The sequence below is a fragment of the Mytilus californianus genome, unplaced genomic scaffold (assembly GCF_021869535.1).
Source record: "Mytilus californianus isolate M0D057914Y unplaced genomic scaffold, xbMytCali1.0.p SCAF_4, whole genome shotgun sequence".
NCBI classification, from domain to species: domain Eukaryota; kingdom Metazoa; phylum Mollusca; class Bivalvia; order Mytilida; family Mytilidae; genus Mytilus; species Mytilus californianus.
The window spans coordinates 83453220-83478226 of record NW_026262690.1 but is presented as its reverse complement, the minus strand read 5'-3'; the positions used below and the strand labels follow the sequence as shown (position 1 = coordinate 83478226).

General features: G+C 31.4%; 1 protein-coding gene across 1 annotated transcript; it reads left to right on the top strand.

Annotated features, from left to right (window-relative positions):
* The first annotated feature begins 844 nt into the window (after window positions 1–844).
* On the top strand, window positions 845–22592 carry LOC127737111 (zinc finger protein 106-like). The gene is made up of 5 exons (XM_052247644.1): window positions 845–955; window positions 2797–2871; window positions 5229–5300; window positions 6038–6181; window positions 22415–22592. The coding sequence occupies exons 1-5, from the start codon at window positions 845–847 to the stop codon at window positions 22451–22453; spliced, it is 441 nt and encodes a 146-aa protein (XP_052103604.1). The 3' UTR covers window positions 22454–22592.
* Window positions 22593–25007: the final 2415 nt, after the last annotated feature.

Here is a 25007-nt window from a genome sequence, read left to right as displayed (position 1 = left end):
TATGTTAAAATATTTCAATTGAATTTAAAAAAAAAGAAACTACATTTATATCAACAATTGTAAGGTATATAATATCAATACTTGGTTACAAGATCAATAGATTATTGTCACAACATTTCTATTAAAAATTATTGTACTATATACATGTTCTTCAATTATCATGTAAAATCAATTAAATGAATGTTGTCCGACTGTTTACAATCTTTAACAGTTAGGAACATGGATTTAGGTATAATCTTATGGTCCAATCTTTTTTTTTATATAATAACTTAGTAAATCCCTCTTTGCTGTATATAGAAATTTAATGCTTATTATGCACATATTGTCTAATGGAAACATTCCTCTTTTTTTCTGTTTAATGTATAGAAACATTGACATATACTCAAGCTCTTGTACAATCATTTGTTTTAGACGAAATTTATATCATAACATACAATTTGATTGCTAAAAAGAGTTAGATGGATGCAGAGAAATTTGTGACTAACTTTAACTTCAAGATGTCCTCAACTAACTTCGCTGCATTAAATACCCATTGGTGGCCTTCGGCTGTTGTCTGCTCTTTGGTCGGGTTGTTGTCTCTTTAACATATTCCCCATTTCCGTTCTCAATTTTATTCTTTTCCACTTTTGAATAGCTTATAACTTTAATATCTGGATAGAATGTCTAAATATGATTCTAACTTCTCATATTAAGGCTATGTCTAGTGTTTGAGATATTATCTTATTTTTAGTATGTGCTGAAACTAAAGATATGAATTGGAATCATATATGTTGTTGTCTTTATCACCTCTGTTTTGATATACTTTGAAATTGCATATTAAACTTCTTTTTTTTAGACTGGAGATATGATTTGGACATACACCCAAGCAGCTGGTATCATCACCACTGTTTGTGTGTATGAAGATCTCTTATTCTCTGTATCATTTAACAAATTTTTCAGATGTTACACTAGACAGGTAATAAAATTAGACATTCAAATGTTTGTTTAGGAATCCATGCTAAAACGGTTAGGTAAGTTATAATTCAGTAATTATCTTAATTCTTTATTTGAAATAAAAAGGGCAAAAGATCTGAGAACAAACTTTCTATCATATCAAAAATAACAAAATATATGTTGATAACAATAAGCTTATGAATATTTGATGTGGACCAGGAGTTACCCTCCTTGTATACTGTATGGACTAATTCTCCCCTTTTATTATTGAACAATTATTGTTTGTTATGTGTATTAATAATCATAATTAAATTGTATTGTCTGTATCTGTAATTTGATTTATATGCTTGTAATAATCCCTATAATTAGGAAAATAAAATAATAACTTATTAAAAATGGTCACCACATCTTTAAAAAGGCTGTATTGGATCAAATCAGTTATCAGTTTACAAGACTTGTTTTGGCTGGAAGTTCCCTGTTTAAACAATGTATATACACAAATTCATAAGCAATAACAAGTTTGGTAAAATTCTTTTCCAATGGAAAATAATGGTTATTTGAATATGTTAGTTTTTGATTTAAAACAGGGTTGTTAAGGAAATGATGATACAATTTAGGACAAGGGATAAATACAACTTTGTTAATGGGACATAAAAACTCACAGAATTTAGAAAAAAGGCAGCCTTTTTCAACATTACCAATTCTAGGTGTAAGAAAACAATCTAAATTAATTAAACTCTATTTATCTAGTCTCTGTTAGTGGTAGCCCTCTCGCCAATGGTTTGATTTCTGGTCAGACTTGAAAATTGATATTGCTGCTTCTGTGCAAAGACTGAGCCATTTAAGGAATAAAGCAAAAGCTGGTCATTTTAGAATCAGAATCATGGGACCCGGTGAGGTGACATCTTTCAAGGGACTGTTACCTTTTCAATTAGCGCTTTAAAAATTCTGCTTAACATGTCAGTCTAGAACAAAGCAGGGTTTATATTCAAATCACACTACCATGTTCTCATTTTGATTTGTATTTAATATTTGCCACTAGATATGAAACAGCTACTAATCATCATCATCTAGTCTCTGTTATAGGTACATTTATTGCATATTTTAAGGTTGTTCTTGTCGTTTAACACACCGAGGGATGTAATAGGATTAATCAAATGAAAGACCTGCCGTAGGGAGGTCTTTCTTTGGGCAATCCTGACACTGTAGAGTGTGTAATACAAGAAGAAAAACCTTAAAATATTTCTTCAATAATGGAGAATCAGGATAAAATTTATAATATCCCCCCTCCCCACCAAATAACAATGCTTTCTGGTATTTCAGTCTAATAAACAGAGAAAAGGATTGTTTCTGCTTAAAACATATTAAAGATGGAAAATTAAAAGAAAACCCAAATTGGCAACAACACACCATAACTATTAAATGAATTAAATGATTTAGTACACGATTATTTGCGTTTTAATCAGGGAAAATAATGACCTTACACAGGTCATTATTTTATGCCCTGAAGCAAATTTCATCGAAACTTGGCATCATCCGGGTTGTTTATTCAAAAGAATGACCTGTTTTTCTGAAAGAAAATAACTCCATATAGGTATATAATGCACAATTATCGATAAAGCAAAGTTAAAATGGATCTGTTTGCAGATTTAGTGAGGTTGCTTTTGAATTATCTATACTGTTTTAATATTGACTGAGTAATAAAGGTATTTGTTGGATAAGTGCCAACAAGACAGCAATTTAAAAACACAATAAAAGCAAAGCAGAAATTCAGTTAAGTCTATATAATATGAATCGTTCAACAAAATCAGATGTCAATATTTTCATTGTTTAATATCTGTATTTTCTTTATACTGTTTCCAGGACCACAAATTGAAAGCTTTGTATTATGGAGCAGACAGAGGACTGGTTACACAGATGACAGTTATTGATGATAAGGTACCAGTGCATTTTACTCTGTTAGATATAGATTTTTTAAAGGATGTTCGCTACTCTTGTTTTTGAATTTTTGTCAGATATTCATAATCCTCTATTAATATAGGGTCAATAAAAATTTTGCCCGCTAACCCCTCCTTTTATTTTCATAATTTTATTACATATAGTTTAAAAAGCCATTTTTGAAATCCTATAATTTCCTGGTTATTTGATCACAGTTTTTTTAAAGAAAAAAGGTGCCAATGTTGAATGCATGAAAAATCTAGTGATAATCATTTGCCCCCAAATTTTCAATTGATTATATCTCAAAAACAAGGACACAGACCTTTGATTTTTTCTGCTTTTTAGGTTCTATTATTTATATACAGTCAATTTATAACAATCTTTTAAAAAGCTTGTTATTTTGAAAGAGAGGAGCGAACAGCCTGAAGTCATAAAATAATATAAATGTTAATGTTTATTTACTTTTACACACAAGACTAACTAGTACAAGATACATTAATGAAGACAAATAACTATATGTAGCACATATGATTAATACAATTTTGAAAGAAAAAAAATCATTGATGTAAAATGTTACAACCTTACAAAAAGATTTGTTGCATAGTATATTTTTTCTAAACGTTTGGAGGTGACAACCTAGTTGGATACATTCATTGTATAACATAATTTATTGTCTCGCCTTGACGGAGTCAAAAAGCAAGACATATGTATGCTGTTGACGGCGACAACGGCGGCGGCGGCAACAACAATGTATTAGTTTGTGATTAGGTCTAGTTCATGGTGAACCACTAGTGGTAGGTCAATGATATTTGGTATGCAGTTGTATTAGCATTGGCACATCTCATTACAATGGAGATAATTTGGCCCCACCCCCTCAGTCAAGGTCTATTGACTTTGAAACTTTGCTTAGTGTACATGTATTAGTTTGTGATTAGGTCAGTTTATGGGGAACCACTAGTGGTAGGTCAAGTATATTTGGTATGCAGTTGTATAAGCATTGGCATATCTCATTTCCATGGAGATTATTTGGCCCCGCCCCCTCAGTCAAGGTCTATCGACTTTAAAACTTTGCTTAGTTTACATGTATTAGTTTGTGATTAGGTCAGTTTATGGGGGACCACTAGTGGTAGGTCAATGATATTTGGTATGCAGTTGTATAAACATTGGCATATCTTATTTCCATGGAGATTATTTGGCCCCGCCCCCTCAGTCAAGGTCCATCGACTTTAAAACTTTTGCTTAGTTTACATGTATTAGTTTGTGATTAGGTCAGTTTAAGGGGAACCGTTAGTGGTAGGTCAATGATATTTGGTATGCAGTTGTATTAGCGTTGGCACATCTCATTACAATGGAGATAATTTGGCCCCACCCCCTCAGTCAAGGTCTATTGACTTTGAAACTTTGCTTAGTTTACATGTATTAGTTTGTGATTAGGTCAGTTTATGGGGAACCACTAGTGGTAGGTCAAGTATATTTGGTATGCAGTTGTATTAGCATTGGCACATCTCATTACCATGGAGATTATTTGGCACCACCCCCTCAGTCAAGGTCTATTGACTTTGAAACTTTGCTTAGTTTACATGTATTAGTTTGTGATTAGGTCAGTTTATGGGGAACCACTAGTGGTAGGTCAATGATATTTGGTATGCAGTTGTATAAGCATTGGCATATCTCATTTCCATGGAGATTATTTGGCTCCGCCCCCTCAGTCAAGGTCTATCGACTTTAAAACTTTTGCTTAGTTTACATGTATTAGTTTGTGATTAGGTCAGTTTAAGGGGAACCGTTAGTGGTAGGTCAATGATAATTTGTATGCAGTTGTAGAAGCATTAGCACATCTTATTTCCATGGAGAATATTTGGTCCTTACTTCTCAGTCATGGTCTATTGACTTTGAAACTTTTGCTTAGTTTACATGTATTAGTTTGTGATTAGGTCAGTTTAAGATGAACCACTAATGTTAAGTCAATGATATTCGGTATGCAAATGTATTGGCATTTGCAAGTTTCATTTCCATGGAGATTATATAACCCCACCCCTTAATTATGGTTCATTGACTTTGAAACTTATACATAGTTTACAAGTTAATGTTTGTGTTTAGGTTTGTTTAAAGGGAACGACTTATGAAAAGTCAATGGTATTTGGTTTGCAGTTGTATTAGCATTGGCACATCTCATTTCCATGGAGACTGTTTAGCCCTGTACATTCAGTCATGGTTCATTGACTTTGAATATTTGCATAACTTACATGTTAAAGTATTGTAATTTTAATTTCAACATTTGCATTATCAAAATAACAAATAGGCGAGACATATCTCTGTGTAAACAGTTTATGTTGATCATTAATCATTTCTTTTAGATAATTACTGGTAACAGAAATGGAATTGTAGAAGTAATTCCTATCAACAGAGATAAAGAAACAATGTGCCAGGTAATAAAGTAAATTCATGGGGTTGAAATGTATTAATGAAATCCTTGTAAAGTTTGGATCGAGTCTTTTTTTGTTGATGAGTAGTAATGGTTTGATATATAAGCTATATAGTCCATGACTGCAATTGAGGAGGAATATGGTTTGCTAAGATTGTATATGTCCCTTGTATGGGGATATACAATATAAATTGAAGTTAAAATAATCAAACAAGGGCATGTGTTAAAAACACTAACAGCCAATAGGCAATTTTACCATGTTTAGCTTTGAAACTGTACTGGAACAATACAAGAACAACCACAGAAACTAAATTCTTCTGGATTCTGTTGCCACCGTTACCTTAACAGTTATGTTATTACCCATGCTAATGTCTCAATGATATGGTAGTTTGAATACAAATATACAAAACTATTATATTCTGGATTGTGATTGAAGCAAATTAAAATAACACTTTATATAAATTTAAGGCATCAAAGGCACTTATCTGGTTTTACCTGAAATTATGATAACATGCAATTTAGTATCCTTGAAATTTTTCTCAAACTACTAAATTCGAAACTTATGAACATTAATGAACCCAGTCCCACAAGCATTTCAATTGACTTCCATAGATAAATTTTCGTATGATTCGTATTATTATTCCAACAATTTTGATGAATAAACACTAACTTTCTTTCTACATTAAACTTATAAGCACTATTAGTGATTTGAGATAACATGTAATGATTTTTCATTCACAGTTTGAAGGCTGTTGCCATGTTTTTGGAATCAAACCTCATTTATTATCTCATGTGATGTCTGATCATGTGACACCTGACACAAAAATGTTTCGTTGTCTATGGAGAGGATGTAAGGATTGGTTATCAACAAAAGAAGGTCATCAGGTAGGATAAAAAAACTTAAATTATTTTTCGAATGACTTATTTCTTGACATAAGCATATATAAATTAAATGTCAGTGAGATCATATCTATTCATGTATGTAAAACGTGGAGATGTTGTAATGATAAAAATGCAACCTCTATTTACTGAAGACTGAAGAACCAGAAAGCATCTACAGTTCACCATAAGACCTTCTACAATGAGCAACCACACACATCTCGGAGCAAGTTATAAAAGGGTCTCTAAAAATAAAAATGTGAAAATAAAATTTTTTAAAATCGTCCGTCGTCGTTAGCTTTTACAAAAATCTTCTCCTCTGAAACCACTGGGCCAAATTTAACCAAACTTGGCCACAATCATCATTAGGATATCTAGTTTAAAACATGTGTCCGATGACCCTGCCAACCAACCAAGATGGCCGCCATGGCTAAAAATAGAACATAGGGGTAAAATGTAGATTTTGGCTTATATCTCTGAAACCAAAGCATTTAGAGTAAATTTGACAGGGTAAAACTGATTATCAGATCAAGATCTATCTGCCCTGAAATTTTCAGACAAATCTGACAACCCGTTGTTGGGTTGCTGCCCATGAATTGGTAATTTTAAGGAAATTTTGCAGTTTTTGGTTATTATCTTGAATATTATTATAGATAGAGATAAACTGTAAACAGCAATAATGTTCAGCAAAGTCAGATCTACAAATAAGTTGCATGACCAAAATTGTCAGTCGACCACTTTAGGAGTTATTGCCCTTTATAGTCAATTTTTAAAAATTTTTCGTAAATTTTTGTAATCTTTTACAAAAATCTTCTTCTCCGAAATTACTGAGACAAATTAAACCATACCGGGCAATAATAATTATTAGGGTATCTAGTTTAAAAAATTTGTCCGATGACCCCGCCTTCCAACCATCATGGCCGACATGGTTAAAAATAGAACATGGGGGTAAAATGCAGTTTTTGGTTTATATCTCTGAAACTTAAGCATTTAGAGCAAATCTGTTCATCAGATTTAGATTTATCTGCCCTGAAATTTTCAGACGAATCCAACAACCCGTTATTGGGTTGCTGCCCTTGAGTTAGTAATTTTACAGAAATTTTGCAGTTTTTTGTTATTATCTTAGATATCATTATAATATCTAATATCTAATACTATTAATTATGATTTTAACCTTATGTTACATGATTTCCAAAGCATCAGTAAATACAGGTGAGCGACACAGGCTCTTGAGAGCCTCTAGTTGGTTTAATCAACCGTGTTTACAAATCAACAACCTCTTCACAAAATGTGAGTTAATCCTATAGAAAAGTAATTTGAAACTGTTTTTTTTTTCAGGAAGCAGAGGAGCACATGAAACTTCACATATTTACCTGATTGACATCTAAATTTTTCAAAGAAACAACATTGAAAAAGATGTGTAATGGTGCTCATAGAATCACATCAATTCACCTGGTGCTGATAGAAAGACATGTAGAGACACATATATGATTTATAGAGAATATTCCTGAAAGGGAAAACAGTATTCACTCACTAGTCTTTGTGTTTTGCTATTCTTCATTATGTATAGTAAATACAACTGCCAATACATCATATAGGTAGATAAGTTCAGCACAAGTTTGTTTTTAGATATCACTCATACAAATCTTGTACAATGTTTAAAGTGGGTTAAATAAATAATTGACATGGGATTTACTGAAAAAAACACCCAATAAATTAAATAAAGTGTTAAACAGAAAAGAATACAGACAGAGCAAAGCAGATCTAAGATATTGACCTTTCTACTGATTTAAAGTATCCTGAAAATGCATGAAACACTTGCCACTGGACATTGAACAAGCAAGCAAGCAACAAACAATAAACCTTTTCACCTGCGAAGCTTAGGTCTTTTAGATTGATCCTATACTCTGAACAATTTATTATGTAGATATATCAAAGAAGTCTAAGGTTATATATATATATATATAGCAACAGAGGTAGAGAGAGGAAGCGCTGTGTTTTAAATACAGGCTGTTGAATTTGTTATATATACCAATTGGAGATAGAAAACAGTTTGTTTATTAGTGATTTTAATGAATAAAGAAAGGCATTAGTTTATAAATTGTATTATGACTGAGCAATATAGAAAGATATGTTATCAGTGTGGTGTTTTATCACAGTAGAGCAAAATAATAAATAGAAAAACATATATAAAATGATGAAATTACACACTGATATAAGTATATATTGAGAAAATAGAGGAAATGCTAGGAATTATGTATTTGATTTTTCTGTGCGTGCCATAGTGTAAAAATATCACTTTTGTTTGTGTATGTAGGCACACTGTATATTTTGTTTATGACTTTATTTCACTTGTTTTACACACACACACAATATATATATGTACAGTAGGCATCACTGTGATATGTACAAATAAATATAGTAACAACTTTTGTTTCTTATTTATGTCATTCTATAACCAGGCACTATATGAATCTGATGGAAAAACGAGTGCTGTTAAAAGTGTTGATTTTCTGAATTAGTGTATACTTTTATTCATGATTTGGGTGTTATGTCATTAAAATAGCAACTCATAAAACACAAGTTAACAAAAGATGGAAATTTTAGGAAGTGTGATACATTTTCCTTAAAATACTTTGATATGCACTGTCGAAATATGATAAGAAAAACATACCTGCAAGATTTAATTTTAACTTTGGCATGTTTGAAGTAAAAACTAAAAATTGCATACTTAGATATATTTTATGCCCCCGCCGTAGCGGAGGGGGTATTAAGTTTTACCCTTGTCCGTCCATCTGTACGTACGTACGTCCCAAAATTGGTTTCCGTTCTCTAACTTTAGTTTGCCTCAACCAAATTTTATGAAACTTAAACAAAATGCTTATTAAAACAAAACACATATCAAGTTAGAAATTTAGTGGTGTCATTTTTACCGTTCTAGAGTTATGCCCCTTTACAAATGGAAAAATTGCTAAATTTTTCATTTCCGTTCTCTAACTTTAGTTTTCCTCAACCAAATGTTATAAAACTTATACACAATGCTTATTAAAACAAAACTCAGATCAAGTACAAATTTGGGTCGCTTTTATCGTTCTTGAGTTATGCCCCTTTATAATGTTTTATGCAAGCGAGGGTATCATCTGTGTCCCATGGACACATTCCCCATTTATTTTTGAATAGCATAATTTTCGCCCTGTTTTCTGCAAAGTGTTCTTAGTTTCCATGCATTTGAAGTTAGTTACCAAAATGAAGTTTACTTACATGCGAAAAACACTATATGAACAGAAAGTATTTTTTGTGAAATCAAGCTTCAGATTTTATTCTTGCAAGTAAAAATGCATCTAGGAATCTACTGTTGATTTTTTGTTTTGAAATTTTGGTGTATTCTTTAAGCAATATTCAACCAATCCCAAAAGAAAAGATGGGACCCATGTATTGCTTATTAGCTAAAAGCAGAAAAAAAACAGATATTTTAAATTCCTTTTTTGGGGCTTGCTTACATTACAGTGGATTTTAATTCAACATCATTGTTTAGCTATTCTACTTTAAATAAATCAAAATGATATAAGAATCACGGTCATAGATTGAAACTTGTAAAAGAAAGAAAAGTATCAAGTCTGTTATTTGCCCCGAACTATTTTCCCTTGTAATAGATTCAATCTAATTATATAAATATCGTTGATATTCTGCTTTACCACTGATTTCAATTTCATGCAACCGATTTGATTAGGCTAGTAAATTTTCTACAAATTGCAGATACCTTTCATTAGCAATATTTCAAAGACAACACTTCAATTTAGATGTGTTATTTTCTGCAGCTGCTACAATTTCTTTTGCCGTTAAAGGTCACATAAGTTTTTTCAATGGCAGAATACTACCTATTTAAAATAAGATCAAGTCCTAAATGTCCATGAATCTAATTCCTGTGTTTCATTTTTAAGATGTAAGCAACCAACATTCAATCAATCTTTTTAAAGACTGCAATTCTTTCTTTGAGTTGAAAAGACTAAAACGAGTGAATATTTTCAACCTGAAACTAGAAGTTCAATTGCATTTACAGAATTGAATAATCATATTGTGATCACTTTATACATTTTCCTCCCCCTGACACAAGCCATTATTTATGGCTCACAGTTTTCACCATGATTAGGTCACCTAACCCTATTTGCCAGGTGATCTATTGCCATCACTTAACTCCTGTTGTTGTTGTCATAAAACTTTTTCAAAAATCTTCTCTTCATCCTCAAGTTTGAGTTTTTTGTTCCTGTTAAATCAACCAGCATGGGCGTCATGGCTAGAAATAAAACACGAGTTTAAAATGCATTGTCTAATTTCTTGAAAATCATAATATGTTTTGTATGTTAACTAGAAAACTATTATATAGGCTGAAATTATGAAGGACAAACAGATTAGCAACACAAGATATACAAACTTGACCACGAAAAGCTGTATATCTGAAATTAAGAAATTCGTTTCTCATAAACATTTTTGTTACGAAAAAGGTGAGCGATTTAGGCTTAGAAGCCGCTCTCTTGGTTTTTGTTTCCCGCATTTCCATTTATCTTAAACAGAACAGAATTGAAATAAAATGGCATCTTTTATTTGTTCAATCAAAATTTCTGGATTAGCATGTTGGATATGATTAAAGCAACAACAAATAAGACAACAAGATGATGATGAATACCAGTATATATGGGGATAGGTGCCAGTTAGATGTCACTACATAAGGCTTAAAAACTCATCAAGGATATCAGGCCTATAATTTTGTACGCCAGACACGCGTTTTGTCTACAAAAGACTCACCAGTGACACCCTTATTAAAGCAGTTGACCAAAAAAGGGGAGGAGCAAAAATTCCGAAAAGTTTGGCAAAATACAGCTAAGGTAATCTATTCCTGTAGGAATTCATCGTGGTCAAACTGCAATTTATTTATTTTTTTAATACAATTATTTGTATTTATAACGATTTTTAATTGTGAATGCGTTTTCTGCCCATATTGAGTTTATTCTTCCCATTAAGTAAGTTTGCTAAAATTGTAAGGTTTATTGTTAAAAAATAAACCACTATGGTGTCATTGATAATCTAACTCCCTCAGGCATAGCTTACTTTAGCTGATTTTGGCTATTCTTTTAAGGTCCAGTTTGGTTAAATAGCTTTTCACCTTTTCAGGTATTTATACATCATTGGCTTTTCTTTTTTTTGGATTTGAGCGTTCTTGAAGGAAAAATTAAGAAAAAGGCTTTGGATACACGAAATTTAAGAATGATGATTTTTCCTTAACACAATGTTTTGATAGGACATTCAGCATATGTCTAAACGATTACTCCTCACAACCAAAGCACAATCTATGTATAGTTACTGATAAAACTAACCAAAAACTAACCACTTAGCTTTCTGAACCTCCAGTTTGCTTTTTCCATAAATTTCCAAAAAAATAAAAAATGAATGAGACAATGAACTGAACTTTGGTATCATACCCTATTTATATTTACACAGGGTACTACAATTAATAAATTAATGCAGGTCAAAACCATTGTAACCCGTCTCAGATAATACTGATCAGTTTTGTCCAGATTTGTTATATACTATATTAATATAACATATTTCCAAGATAAGTGATCTAGTGGAATGGTCAGGTTTGGATAAACAAAACAAACTTGTAGAGTTCTTATTAAAAACGGGATATCACATCCTAATTTTTACGGCAATATTGTCTATAAAGCCCGTAAATTTAAAAAAAGATCCGTGTAAACTAAATGGTCTTTTGAATAAACTTATTCGTAATGGTCATAATCATAAATTACTTGTTTAGAAAACGTTGAATTTTTTCGAATACTAAGGATGTTCTACCCTCGAATAGATTACCTTAGTTGTATTTGGCAAAACTTTTATGGACTTTCTGGTCCTCACTGCTCTGCAACTTTGTACAGTTATTTGGCCTTGTTAACTTTTTTTAAACGAGTGTCTCTGGCGCGAATGGCGTACAAAATTTCAATCCTGGTATCTTCGTGAGTTTTTTTTCCTTAAAAGTTACAAATTCAACACAGTAGTAAATGTTGTTTTTATTAGTGTTAACATTGATTTTGTTTTTGAAACATTAAAACATTACTTAATATTTATCATATATATATCGCTTTAAATGTACAGGTATGATAAATCGTGATCCTACATCCTGACGATACTGTTTACTTATATTTTGGCATTGCACAAAGTCATGCGTTTCTCAGACTGTTTATTGATGTCTTTTACACTACATCCGTTGGATTTGTAATGATGATACTTAAGTTTGGGAAAACATGATTTATTTATTAGTTGTAATTAGCTTTTGCAGTAACTGCGTGTACTCTTTATTTTGGTGCTTTGTGTCTTTCGTTTTTGTGCCTCTTACCGATCTTTTTAGTTAAGCCAATTGCAACTGATTTTAACTGTTTGTTCTTATGTTGGGCTGTAACACCACTGTCCAAGGTTCGGGGAGGGTTGAATCCTCACAAGTATGTTTAAACCCGCCATATTCTTTATGCGCCAGTCCCAAGTCAGGAACATGTTGTTCAGTGGTTGTCATTGGTTCATGTCAGTCAATTTTTTTCTTCGTAAATTAATTTGTTATAAATAAGGCCGTTAGTTTTCTCAGTTATATTGTTTCACATTTTTCATGTCAGGGCCTTTTACCGCCGACAATACGGTATGGGTTTTTCCCATTGCTGAAGGCCGTTCAGTCGCCTATAATTGCTTACATTCACTTCATTTGAACTTTGGTGGATAGTTATCTCATTGGCAATCATACCACATTTTATATGTATATTGTCAAGAAGAATACTGTGAAGACTAATATTTCTATTAATTATTCTATTGTTGAATATTTTTAGAATAAGACTAATATTTCTATTAATTATTCTATTGTTCTATTGTTGAATAATTTTAGAATATTTCTCTGATAAACAGGCTGAATAAATTTTCATTGTTCAAAAATAGAATTAGATACCTAAACATGAATAGCAACAGTGATGTTTGTTATAGAATGATCTATGTATGTGTGTATTGTAAATGTGGATACTAAAAAGAAAGTAAATTGGTAGGGTACGAGTTCAAATTTTAGTAAAAAATTTGATAAATTCTTAGAGTACATGTTTCTTGTTTAGTTAAAGTCTTACATTTATAAAACAATATTAAATTTTTTATCAGTCTTCATCTTCAAAAAGTCATATGAATTACTAAAAAATTGACAAACTTTCAAGAATAAAAAAAATATATTTAAACTCTGATAACAAATTGCTTTGGAGGAAATCCAAGCTTGCATCAAAATGAATATTTTGTTATTAAGGCTTCACTTGTTTGATATAAACATACTCTTCTCTATATTAGACCAATAAGGTTAGTATTTTAACATTCTAGTTTACAAGGCGAATGTCTTCTGCAAAAATTCATGGTACTCATACATATTAATATATTTTAATTCAAGCAGACAAAAGTGTTTTTGTTTATTGTTCTAATTACCTCTTCCTGTGCTAAAAAGCAGAAAATTCTAATGGAAAATTCCTGTTTGACTTGGCTCTGCAATCCTACCCACAATTTCTTAAATGTCAATCAATCCCATTATTACCAGATCTTTTGGATAAAACAAGCAAAAATGTTTTTTTTTAGGTTATCTTGTAAATACAATGGATTGAATGAAACCTCTATACGTCAAAGTCAAGTGAACCAAACATAACAGTTCAACTTATCCGAGGTTCGAGTCATTTATTTCATAATCATGAGACAGAATAAACAGTAACTAGGAAGTATTTTTTTCACAACTGATAACCGTCTGATGTTTACAAAGATAAGTTAATATACTATACGGTAGAAGAGAGAAGCGAATGATACCAAAAGGATATTCAAACTCATAAGTCGAAAACAACTGACAATGCCATGGCGAAAAACGAAAAACGACGAAAAGACAAACAGTACACAAAATTCAAAAAAGAAAACTAAAGACTGAGCATTACAAGCCCCACCAAAAACCGGGGGTGATCTCATGTACTCCAGAAGGGTAAGCAGATCTTGCTGCACATGTGGCACCCGACGTGTTGCTCATGTAAGTACAAATCCGGTGATAAATCTTATTCGGTAGGTCACATTCGAGGAAAAGAGAACGGGATTGTGGTTCCGATTGATTTCACTCCCATTAGCCTACTTTAATTCAGAAAATTTCATGAAAATATACAATCTCATTCCACTTATGTTATAGTATTTACTTGAATACGAATATTTGACATGAAAATTTAAAAAAAGTTGGAAATAATTAGTTTTCTGGACAAATTTCAGGCATTCTTTGACTTATGTGCTGATAATTATTATATAAATGGTGAGCAGTAGTTACTTTCATTATTCTCAATTAACAATGCATAGGCTCGCTATAATGTATCAGCATTTGCGTATTTTAGACAAGATGCCATCTAATTATTCATCGAGATGACCTCCAAAGACTGCGGACGGTCATATAACCCAATATGAATATAAATATAAATAGAGAGCGAGCACGTGCAATCGGATTTCTGAAGCTCCGTTTGATTTTATGTTATTACTTTGACATATATGTAACTCCTCGTTGTACCTGTACTTTTTTTTTGTGGGCCGGATCAGTCAGCAAAATGGTTATTCCTGGTCGCTTCCTTGTTTCAGTTTTCAATGTTGACATTCGTTTCTTGTTAATGAATGAGCCACGTGGTGAACACCTGCACAACCACTCATCTAAAGGTCAAATTGAAAAGTTGCATGAATACGGATTCAATTGAGTTGAATTATTGAGTTGTAAGTCAATAATACACCAGAGATGTGTTTTAGGTTATTTTGACGAAATTGAGCCAAACTGACTGCTAATAGCAAAATATAATTTCTTTATTCCGCTTTTATAAATGTTTGAAACAAAACAAAATATATTCCATTTTTTTGTCGAATTCGTAGCTAATGCCCCTTTAACTGATAGCTTGATTTCATCCACCATAAACGTTTAGATAATGTTAACCGTTGCACAATAATTGTATCGTTATGCTATCATTCATCCATTTGCCTAACAGTAACAATTACCGGTAATAAAGTTTTTACAAGTAATTTTTTTATATAACAAAATCTGTTTTATATTACTAGCAGTTGCAATTACTTCACTCTTCAAAAATAGAAAAGTTCTTCATAAAATGATACTGTCAACTTTGTTATCAGGATATGTAAAACCTGACATTTCTGTCAGAATCCAAAGAATTTCACAGGGCTGAGTATTGTTTTGTTTAGTTCCTCGCTACTTATCCATAAAGTCCCATTGTTATCAATTGTCATAACCCCTGGATCTCCCACTCCAATCATTGTTAAGTCTAAGATTGTCAGTAATCCCCCCTTTGTACTGAGGAAATGGAGAGCATGCTGGTTCTCGTCAGAAACTATGAAATTATAAGACCCTGTTGTCACAACTTCAATAGGAGTAAAAGGATGTTTATTTGAATTAATTAAGGAGTTTCCACTGTATTTCCATTGAATAATTGCATCTCGACTGATGAATACTACATCTCCTAAATAGCCTTTACTGTTAATACTATCAATGTAGCAGATAGCACCATCATTGGTTGTTGTACAGCATCGTACAACATCTCTTGTAAGTAGTTGTCTACCATGATTTTTATAGATCTGTATAGTTTTCCCATTAAATCCCAATCTAATGATGACGGGTATGTCTGTTTTGTCTTTTACAGAGACACAGTTCATTCCTACAATAACGTCATTGTCTGAAACAGAGAGCGCAAAAGGCAAGCTAGGAGAAAGATTTTTGAAAACTTTCAATTTATCGTTAGAGGCCAAATGAATGATTTTTGAATAATCATCAGATGTAAAGAGAATGCCTTTATTCCAACATCTGATTTCAGTGAAGCCAGGGCCAGTTGTTAGTGCTTTAATGACTTTAACTCCTTCTTTCACCTGCAGTTGTTGAATTTTTCTAACTCCATCTGTGATCCAGATGTTACCATCCTTGTCACTTGTGATACTATTTATTTTCAATACGTCTAACATGTTTAGTTCATATTTTGCTTTTGTTTCAAAATGAATTTCAATTTCAATTGATTTAGAATTGGTTTGGATTTTATAATTAGGAACATAATGTAGTATTTTCATATCAAACGATTTTGAACTTGTTGTCTTAATCGACTCTAATTTTGAATGCATATTTCGTATAGCTTCAAGAAATTCTTCTGTATTTCGTGATTCGTATTGATTTTCTACTTGTTGTATAACTGTTTTGATATCTTTTTTATCTTCTAGAATTTCAAATTCTTTCGATGACATCAGTTCAGATTGTCTGTCTGTCTTATCTTTATGTTCTTTAAGTAACCTCAAACATTTTGACTGAACTTCCCTTGCTTGTTTTTCCTCCATTAATATATTTTGCTCTATTTCATGTGATTTTGCTTTCTCAATTTCTCCCATTAAATTTACATTTTCTATTAATTTTTCTATCTTAGATTTAGCTTGATCTTGAAGTATTTTCATTTCTTCAACTTTCTTTTGACAAACAGTTTGTATGTCTTCCATTAAATGAAGTTGATGAGTTTTTGCTATGCACATTGGGCAAACTAATAGTTCACACGTTAAGCAGTACATGCAGCACAGTTGTTTTCTATGATCTTTACATTTTACTGGTTTGAATTCAGAATTTGCTTTAGTTTCATCAATATGAGCATGAATGTCCTTCAAATCAACAATGTCATGGAGATCAGCATTCTTGAACTTTGCATGTATTTTATCTGTACATTTTTGGCACATATATAGATCACAGTTCATACATTTCACTTTTATTTTTGTTTCTACTTCACATAATCCACAAGCTAGAATATCCTGGGACCTTTGGACTGACCCAAAATGAGCCATGTTTTTCACTGATATATTCCTATTTTCATGCTTTATAATTCTTGATTATCAAGTTAAATAGTTTTAAAACAAGCAACTTCTATACGCTGTTCAAATAATCACTGTGTTTAAACATGTGATATAAATTATATCTTATCTTACTTTAAACTCATTCATAAAGAAAAATTGTGCAGTTTTGTAATACATATAAACATGATAATACTTGAAACTACTTGAATGTTAAAGTTTACATTCAACAAAATAAAGGTAATATAAACCCTACCAACTGACATACATTTCATAAGATCACATTCAAACTTTTAAAATTATTTTTTTAAAAGTTATTTTTCACTGATGTATTTAAAAAATATTTCGAAGCATGGAGGGCGACTAAGACGCTTATTATTCTTTACATAACTTTTAATTTCCGTGATTTCAAAATGTTCAAGGCTGGGACGATATGGTGACTAAGAAACTGATTCTATTTTTAAATATGCAAGTTTTCAGTGTGTTCCAAATTGATCAAGGCAAGTAGGGTGACTAAGAAACTTAAAGTTTATAAGCCCCATTCTAGGAGTGGGGTTATTTTGCATTCACCTTGTCCGTCTATTGTTGCATACATGTACATTGTCTACTGTAAATATTTCTCTTTTTTCTGTTGAGTGTACAGGCACATTGATATGTACTCAAGCTGTTTCACAATTTTTTGTTTAAGAGAAAATATTTTTCAGAACAGACCATGTGATTGCTAAAAAGACCAAGATTGATGCAGAGAAATCTATGACTAAATTAACCTTCCGATATCCTCAATACATTTCTTTTCCACTTCTAAAACAGCTTATAATTAGAATTTCTAGGTAAAATGTCTAAACATGCATTTTACTTCTCATATCAAAAGTATGTCGACTTGTATTTTAGATATTTATTTATTATTTACTATCACTATGTGCCAAACTAGAGTTATATTTGGACACATGTATTGTTGTCTTTATCATCTACGTTTTGACCTCTTACATTTTTTTTTTAGACTGGCGATATGAGTTGGACATATACCCAGGCTGCAGGCATCATCGCCACTGTTTGTGTTTTTGAAGATCTTTTATTCTCTGCATCATTCGACAAATTTATCAGATGTTACACCAGACAGGTAATAAAATTAGACATTAAAATGATTTTGGGGTTTCAAGCAAACACAGGTAAGTTGGGTTATATTTTCAGGTAACCATGTCTTGAAAAAAGCTGCTTTTGATCATACCAGTTAGCAGTTTACAAGGCTTAATTTTGCTGGAAGTTCCCTGTTTGAACAATGTATATAAACAAATTCATAACCAATAACAATTTTGATAGAATTCTTTCCAATGGAAAGTATTGGTTATTTGAATATGTAAGTTTTTGAGATAAAATAGGGTTGTTCAGGTTGTTTCAATGTCAGACAGTGAGAAATAATGCTTTATGGAATGGGCATAAACACTTTAGATCAATGAATTTAGTAAAAAGGCAGCCTTTTTCAACATTACCAATGTATTTGTAAGAAAACAATCTAAAGTTAATAAAACTTTATTTATATAGTCTCTGTTAGTGGTAGCCCTCTCGCCAAAGGGAGGCAGTCATAGGTTTGATTCCTGATCAGACTTGAAAATTGATATTGCTGCTTCTGTGCAATGACTGACATTCAAGAATAGAACATCTTAGAACCAGAATCATGGTACCGGGTGAGGTGACATATCTTTCAACGGACTGTTACCTTTTGAACTAACGCTTTTAAAATTCTGCTTAACATGTCAGTCTAGAACAAATCAGGGTTTATTTTCAAATCACACAAAAATGTTCACATTTTGATATGTATTAAATATTTGCCACTGGATATAAAACACCCACTGATTGTCATCATCATCTAGTCTCTCTGTTTTACATAATGCATATTTTAAGGTCGTTCTTGTCGTATAACACACCGAGGGTTGTCAGGATTGTTTAAATGAAAGACCTGCCGTAGAGAGGTCTTTAATTTCTTTGTGCAATCCTGACACTGCAAAGTGTGTTATACGACAAGAAAAACTTTAAAATTTTTCTTCAATAAATGAGAATCAGGATAAAATTTATTAACCCCCCCCCCCCCCCCCCCTCTATTATAAAATACATGGCTGTTCCCTTATAGAAAACGAGAAAATGAGCATATTTGGATGTAAAAAAATCAAGAACTGGCACGAATAAAGTACAAAATCGTAATGTACATGTAACACGAAAAAACGGAAATCGGTCAAAGCAAGATTTCCAATACAGTGTGTACCAACAAAATTGTATTCTTCTGTTTTTAAAAATCGTAAACACAAATGTGATAGAATTTTGCTTGTTTTAAAAGTGTTATGAAAAGTTTTGCATAATCAAATTTATCTCACATATTTCTCATTTCCCTTTAATGTAGCTATAAATTCACCAAACTTTTTTCTTTTCAAAAGTTAAAATGTGCGTTAACAACATTTTCTGGTATTTCAGTCTAATAAACGGGTTGTTTCTTCAAAAGAAATACCTGTCGTTCTGAAAGAATATAACTCCATATAGGTATATGATGCACAGTTATCAATAAAGCAAAGTTAAAAATGGATCTATTTTGCAGATTAAATAAGGTTGCCTTTAAATTATCTATACTTTTTTAATATTGACTGAGTAATGAAAGGAGTTGTTGGATAAGTGACAGTAATTTAAAAACACAAGAAAAGCAATGCAGAAATTCAGTTAAGTCTTTTTATGAATGTTTCAACAAAATCAGATGTCAATATTTTCATTGTTTAATATCTGTATTTCCTATATCCTGTTTCCAGGACCACAAATTGAAAGCATTGTATTATGGAGCAGAGAGAGGACTGGTTACACAGATGACAGTTATAGATGATAAGGTACCAGTGCATTTTACTCTGTTAGATATAGATTTTAAGGATGTTCGCTACTCTTGTTTTTGAATTTTTGTCAGATATTCAGAATCCTCTAGTTTTATCCATGCAGGGCCAATAAAAATTTTGCCCGCTAACCCCTACTTATATTTTCTTAATTTCATTACATATAGTTTATAAAGCCATTTTTGGAATCTTATAATTTCCTTGTTATTTTATCATAGTTTTTTAAAGAAAAGAGGTGCCAATATTGAATGTATGAAAAATGTAAAGATAATAATTTCCCGCCAAATTTTCAATTCATTATATCGCAAAAACATGGACCTTTCATTTTTCTGCTTTTTGGGTTCCGAAATTTATATACAGTCAATTTATAACAGTCTTTTAAAAAGCTTGTTATTTTTAAAGAGAGGAGCGAACATCCTGAAGTCATAAAATGATGTAAATGATAATACTTATTTACCTTTACACATAAGACTAACAAGTACAAGATACATTAATTAAGCCAAATAATTATATGTAGCACACTTGATTAATTCAATTTTGAAAAAAAAAATATTGATGTAAAATGTTACAACCTTAAAAAAAGATCTGTTGCATAGTATATTTTTTCTGAACATTTGGAGGTGATAACTTAGTTGGATATATTCATTCTGTAACATAATTTTTGTTGAAAATTAATCATTTCTTTTAGATAATTACTGTGTAACAGAAATGGAATTGTAGAAGAAATTCCTATCAACAGAGATAAAGAAACAATGTGCCAGGTAATTAAGTAAATACATGGGGTTGAAATGTATTAATGAAATCCTTGTAAAGTTTTGAGTCGTTTTTTTGTTGATGAGTAGTAATGTTTTGATATATAAGCTATTTCTGTCCATGACTGCAATTGAGGAGGGATATGGTTTGCTAAGACTGTATATGTCCCTTTTTTATGGGGATATACAATATACATTGAAGTTAAAATATTCAAACAAGGGCATGTGTTAAAAACACTAACAACCAATAGGCAATATTACCTAGGGACTTTCCGTTTAGAATTTTCCTCGGAGTTCGGTATTTTTGTAATTTTACTTTTTACCATGTTTAGCTATGAAACTGTACTGGAACAATACAAGAACAACCACAGAAACTAAATTCTTCTGGATCCTGTTGCCATCGTTACCTTAACAGTTATATCATTACCCATGCTTATGTCTCAAAAATGGTAGTTTGAATATATTTGAATACAAAAAAACTATTTTATTGGGGATTGTGCTTGGAGCAAATGAAATTAAAACTTTATATTTAAATTTTATGTGTCAAAAGCGCTTATCTGGATTTACCTGAATTTATGATAACATGCAATTTAGTATCCTTGAAATTTTTATCAAACTTAACTACTAAATTCGAAACTTATGAACATAAATGAATCCACAAGCATTTCAACTGATTTCCATAGATAAACTTTTGTATGATTTTTATTACTAGTATTGTTTTGATGAATGAACACTAAACTTCTTTCTACATTAAACTGATAAGCACTATTAGTGATTTGAGATGACATGTTGTGTTTATTTATTCATAGTTTGAAGGCTGTTGTCATGTTTTTGGAATCAAACCACATTTATTGTCTCATGTGATGTCTTTCATGTGACACCCGACACAAAAACTGTTCCGTTGTCTATGGAGAGGATGTAAAGATTGGTTATCAACAAAAGAAGGTCATCAGGTAGAATAACTTGAATGACTTATTATTTCTAAATACATACATATATGAATAAAATGTCAATGAGATCATATGTATTTGTGTATGTAAAAATGAAACGTGGAGATGTGGTAATGATGGAAATTAAACTTCTGTCTACTAAAGACTGAAGAACCAGAAAACATCTACAGATCACCATATGGTCTTCTACAAATTGAATGAGCAACCACCCACATCTTGGAGCAAGTTATAAAATGGTCTCTAAAAATAACAATTTGAAGTTATTAAAATAAAATTGCTAATAGTGATAAACCAAAGACTTTTTTTAACAGAAATAACAACAACGAATTAACAACAGGACCCTGGTTTAGGAAAGATCTCTTGAATATGTGATTGGGTTAAACAAGTTTTTAAGGACTCAACCCTTTTCACTGTGACAGTGGTATAAAAGTTAAATTATGCATCACTAAAGAATCCAAAAACAGAATATGAAACAATGCAAATTAGAAGACTTCACTCAAATTGTTTGATATCATATCTTACTAATAATGTTTTTTTATATATATATATTTTGGCAATTTGGTGTTGATAGCAGATTTTTTATCATTTCTGTTTTATGCGTTCATAATTTGTTTGTACACCGGATGATTTAGATTCACAAACTTTACATGGAAGTTTTATGGACTATTATTCAATTTTTGGTTTAATCAACATAGTTTGCACATCAACAATCTCTTGAAAAAATTGTGTTAATCCTATAGTAAAGTAATTTGAAACTGGGGTTTTTTTCAGGAAGCAGAGGAGCACATGAAACTTCACATATTTACCTGATTGACATCTTAATGCTCCAATGATGCAACATTGATAAAGTTGTGTAAGTGGTGCTCATAGAATCCCATCAATTCACCTGGTGCTGATAGAAAGACATAGAGACACAAATATGATTTATAGAGAATATTCCTAAAAGGGAAAACAGTATTCACTCGGTAGTCTTTGTGTTTTTTTAGTCTACATTATGGATAGCAAATACAACTATCAATACATCATATAGGTAGATAAATTCAGCACAAGTTTGTTTTAAGATATCACTCATACCAATCTTGTATAATGTTTGAAGAGAAGTTATTAAATAAATGACAAAGGATTTACTGAATTAAACACTTGATAAATTAAAGTAAAGTGTTAAACAGAAAAGTATACAGACAAAGCAGATCTAAGATATTGACCTTTCTACTGAGTTAAGGTATCCTGAATATAAATGAAACACTTGCCACTGGACATCGATCAGGCAAGCAAACAAGCAACAAACAATTAACCTTTTTACCTGTGAAGCTTAGGTCTTTTAGATTGATCCTTTACTCTGAACAATATATTGTGTAGATATATCAAAGAAGTCTAAGGTTATATATATAGCAAAAGAGGTTTAAATGCAGGCTATTGAATTTGTTATATAGACCAATTGGAGAAAGTAGAAAATAGTTTTTTATTTGTGATTTTAATGAATAAAGAAAGGCATTAGTTTATAAATTGTATTAAGATAGAGCAAATATGGAAAGATGTGTTATCAGTGAGGTGTTTTATCACAAAAGAGCAAACCATTAAATAGAAAACTTATTTGAAATGATGAAAGTACACACTTATATAAATGTATACTGAGGAAGATGAGGTTATGCTTGAAATAATGTTTATGATTTTTCTGTTAGTGCCATACTGTAAAAGTATCACTTCTGTTTGTGTATATTGACACACTGTATATTTTGTTTATGGCTTTATTTCACTTGTTTTACACACACACACACAATATATATATATATGTACAGTAGGCATCACTGTGATATGTACAAATAAATTTAGTAACAATTTTTGTATCTTGTATATGCCATTAGATACCCAGGCACTATACAACACGGCTTGTCAAAAAGTGTTTAATTTTCTGAATTAGTATATACTTCTATTCATACAATATTCTGTTTATATGGGTAGATGTTTCAAAATGAAATAAGCAAATATCTGTCAGACTGTAAATCTGTTTTGTGAAGTGCTTTTGGACATAAAAATGAATGCCTGTCAAAGTCAGGAGCCTGTAATCCAGTGGGGATGTTGGTTGTTGTCTGCAATAGTTTTTCGTTTATTATTCAGACCCTTGGTTTCTCTTTTGAACTGTTTTATATTTTGTTATTCAAGTCATTATTAGCTTACCAGGCCCAAAGGGCCAAGTGAGCTTTCTCAAAACTTGGTGTCCGTCATCGTCGTCTGTTAACTTTTACACAAATCTTCTCCTCTGAAACTACTGGGCAAAATTTAACCAAACTTGGCCACAATCATCATTAGGGTATCTAGTTTTAAAATGTGTCCAATGACCCCGTCTGCCAACCAAGATGGCCGACATGGCAAAAAATAGAACATACGGGTAAAATGCGAGGAAATCGTCCGACAATTCCTTATTGGAGTTATTGCCCTTAAATGACGATTTTAACTATTTTTTTTGGCGTTTTGCCTTATATGATAAAAATTATAATAGATAAATAGACACTTTAAATCATAAAAATGATCAGCAAGGCAAGATCTACTGACAAGTCAATTTTTGCCAATATAGTTAGTAGACTGTCACTCTTTATAGGAGTGATTGCCCTTAAATGAGGATTTTTTTTACCCTCTTGTGTGTTTTGAGCAAATCTAAAGAAGGTAGAGAGAATCTAAACAGACTAAATGATTAGCAATACAAAATCAAGAAAACAGATTTTTGTCATGAATTCTATTTTCGTCTACATTGTTGAAGAGTCCTTTGTTGAATATGCACATAGACCAAGTGAGCGACACAAGCTCTTTAGAGCCTCTAGTTAACTTACTTATAAGATGGGGGTTTGGCTCACTGTTACGGGGTGTGTTGTGACCTGTACCTGTTGGTTTTCCTTTTTGAATTGTAAATCTCTCATACCAAGCTCTATGCTCATTTTAACATGAGTACTGGAGGTATTATATTTTTCAATATTTTTACACCAAGCCGTAGTAAGTTCTTCCAATGGGCAACTCAGAATTTGTGTCGTTGGAAATGGACACATTTGAAAGGTATCCACTTATATTTGATGCAGCAAAAACATATATACATACATTATAACTTTATATTATGTAAAATAATTGCAGATAAAGGTTTTTGTTATGGTATAGAAAGCTAACTATGTCTAACAGAATAGTATTACAGGTACTTTCTATAAAATCACAAACTAAAATCTTCAATTATTATCAAATCATAAATAATAAGAAGAATGATTCATTCAATACTTAGATTTGTAAACTTTTGTTAGAAAATATTTTAACTATATAAAACCAAAATAGAATAGTCCCAAAAGACTTGAAAACTTTAAAAAAAAAATCTCACTTTCCC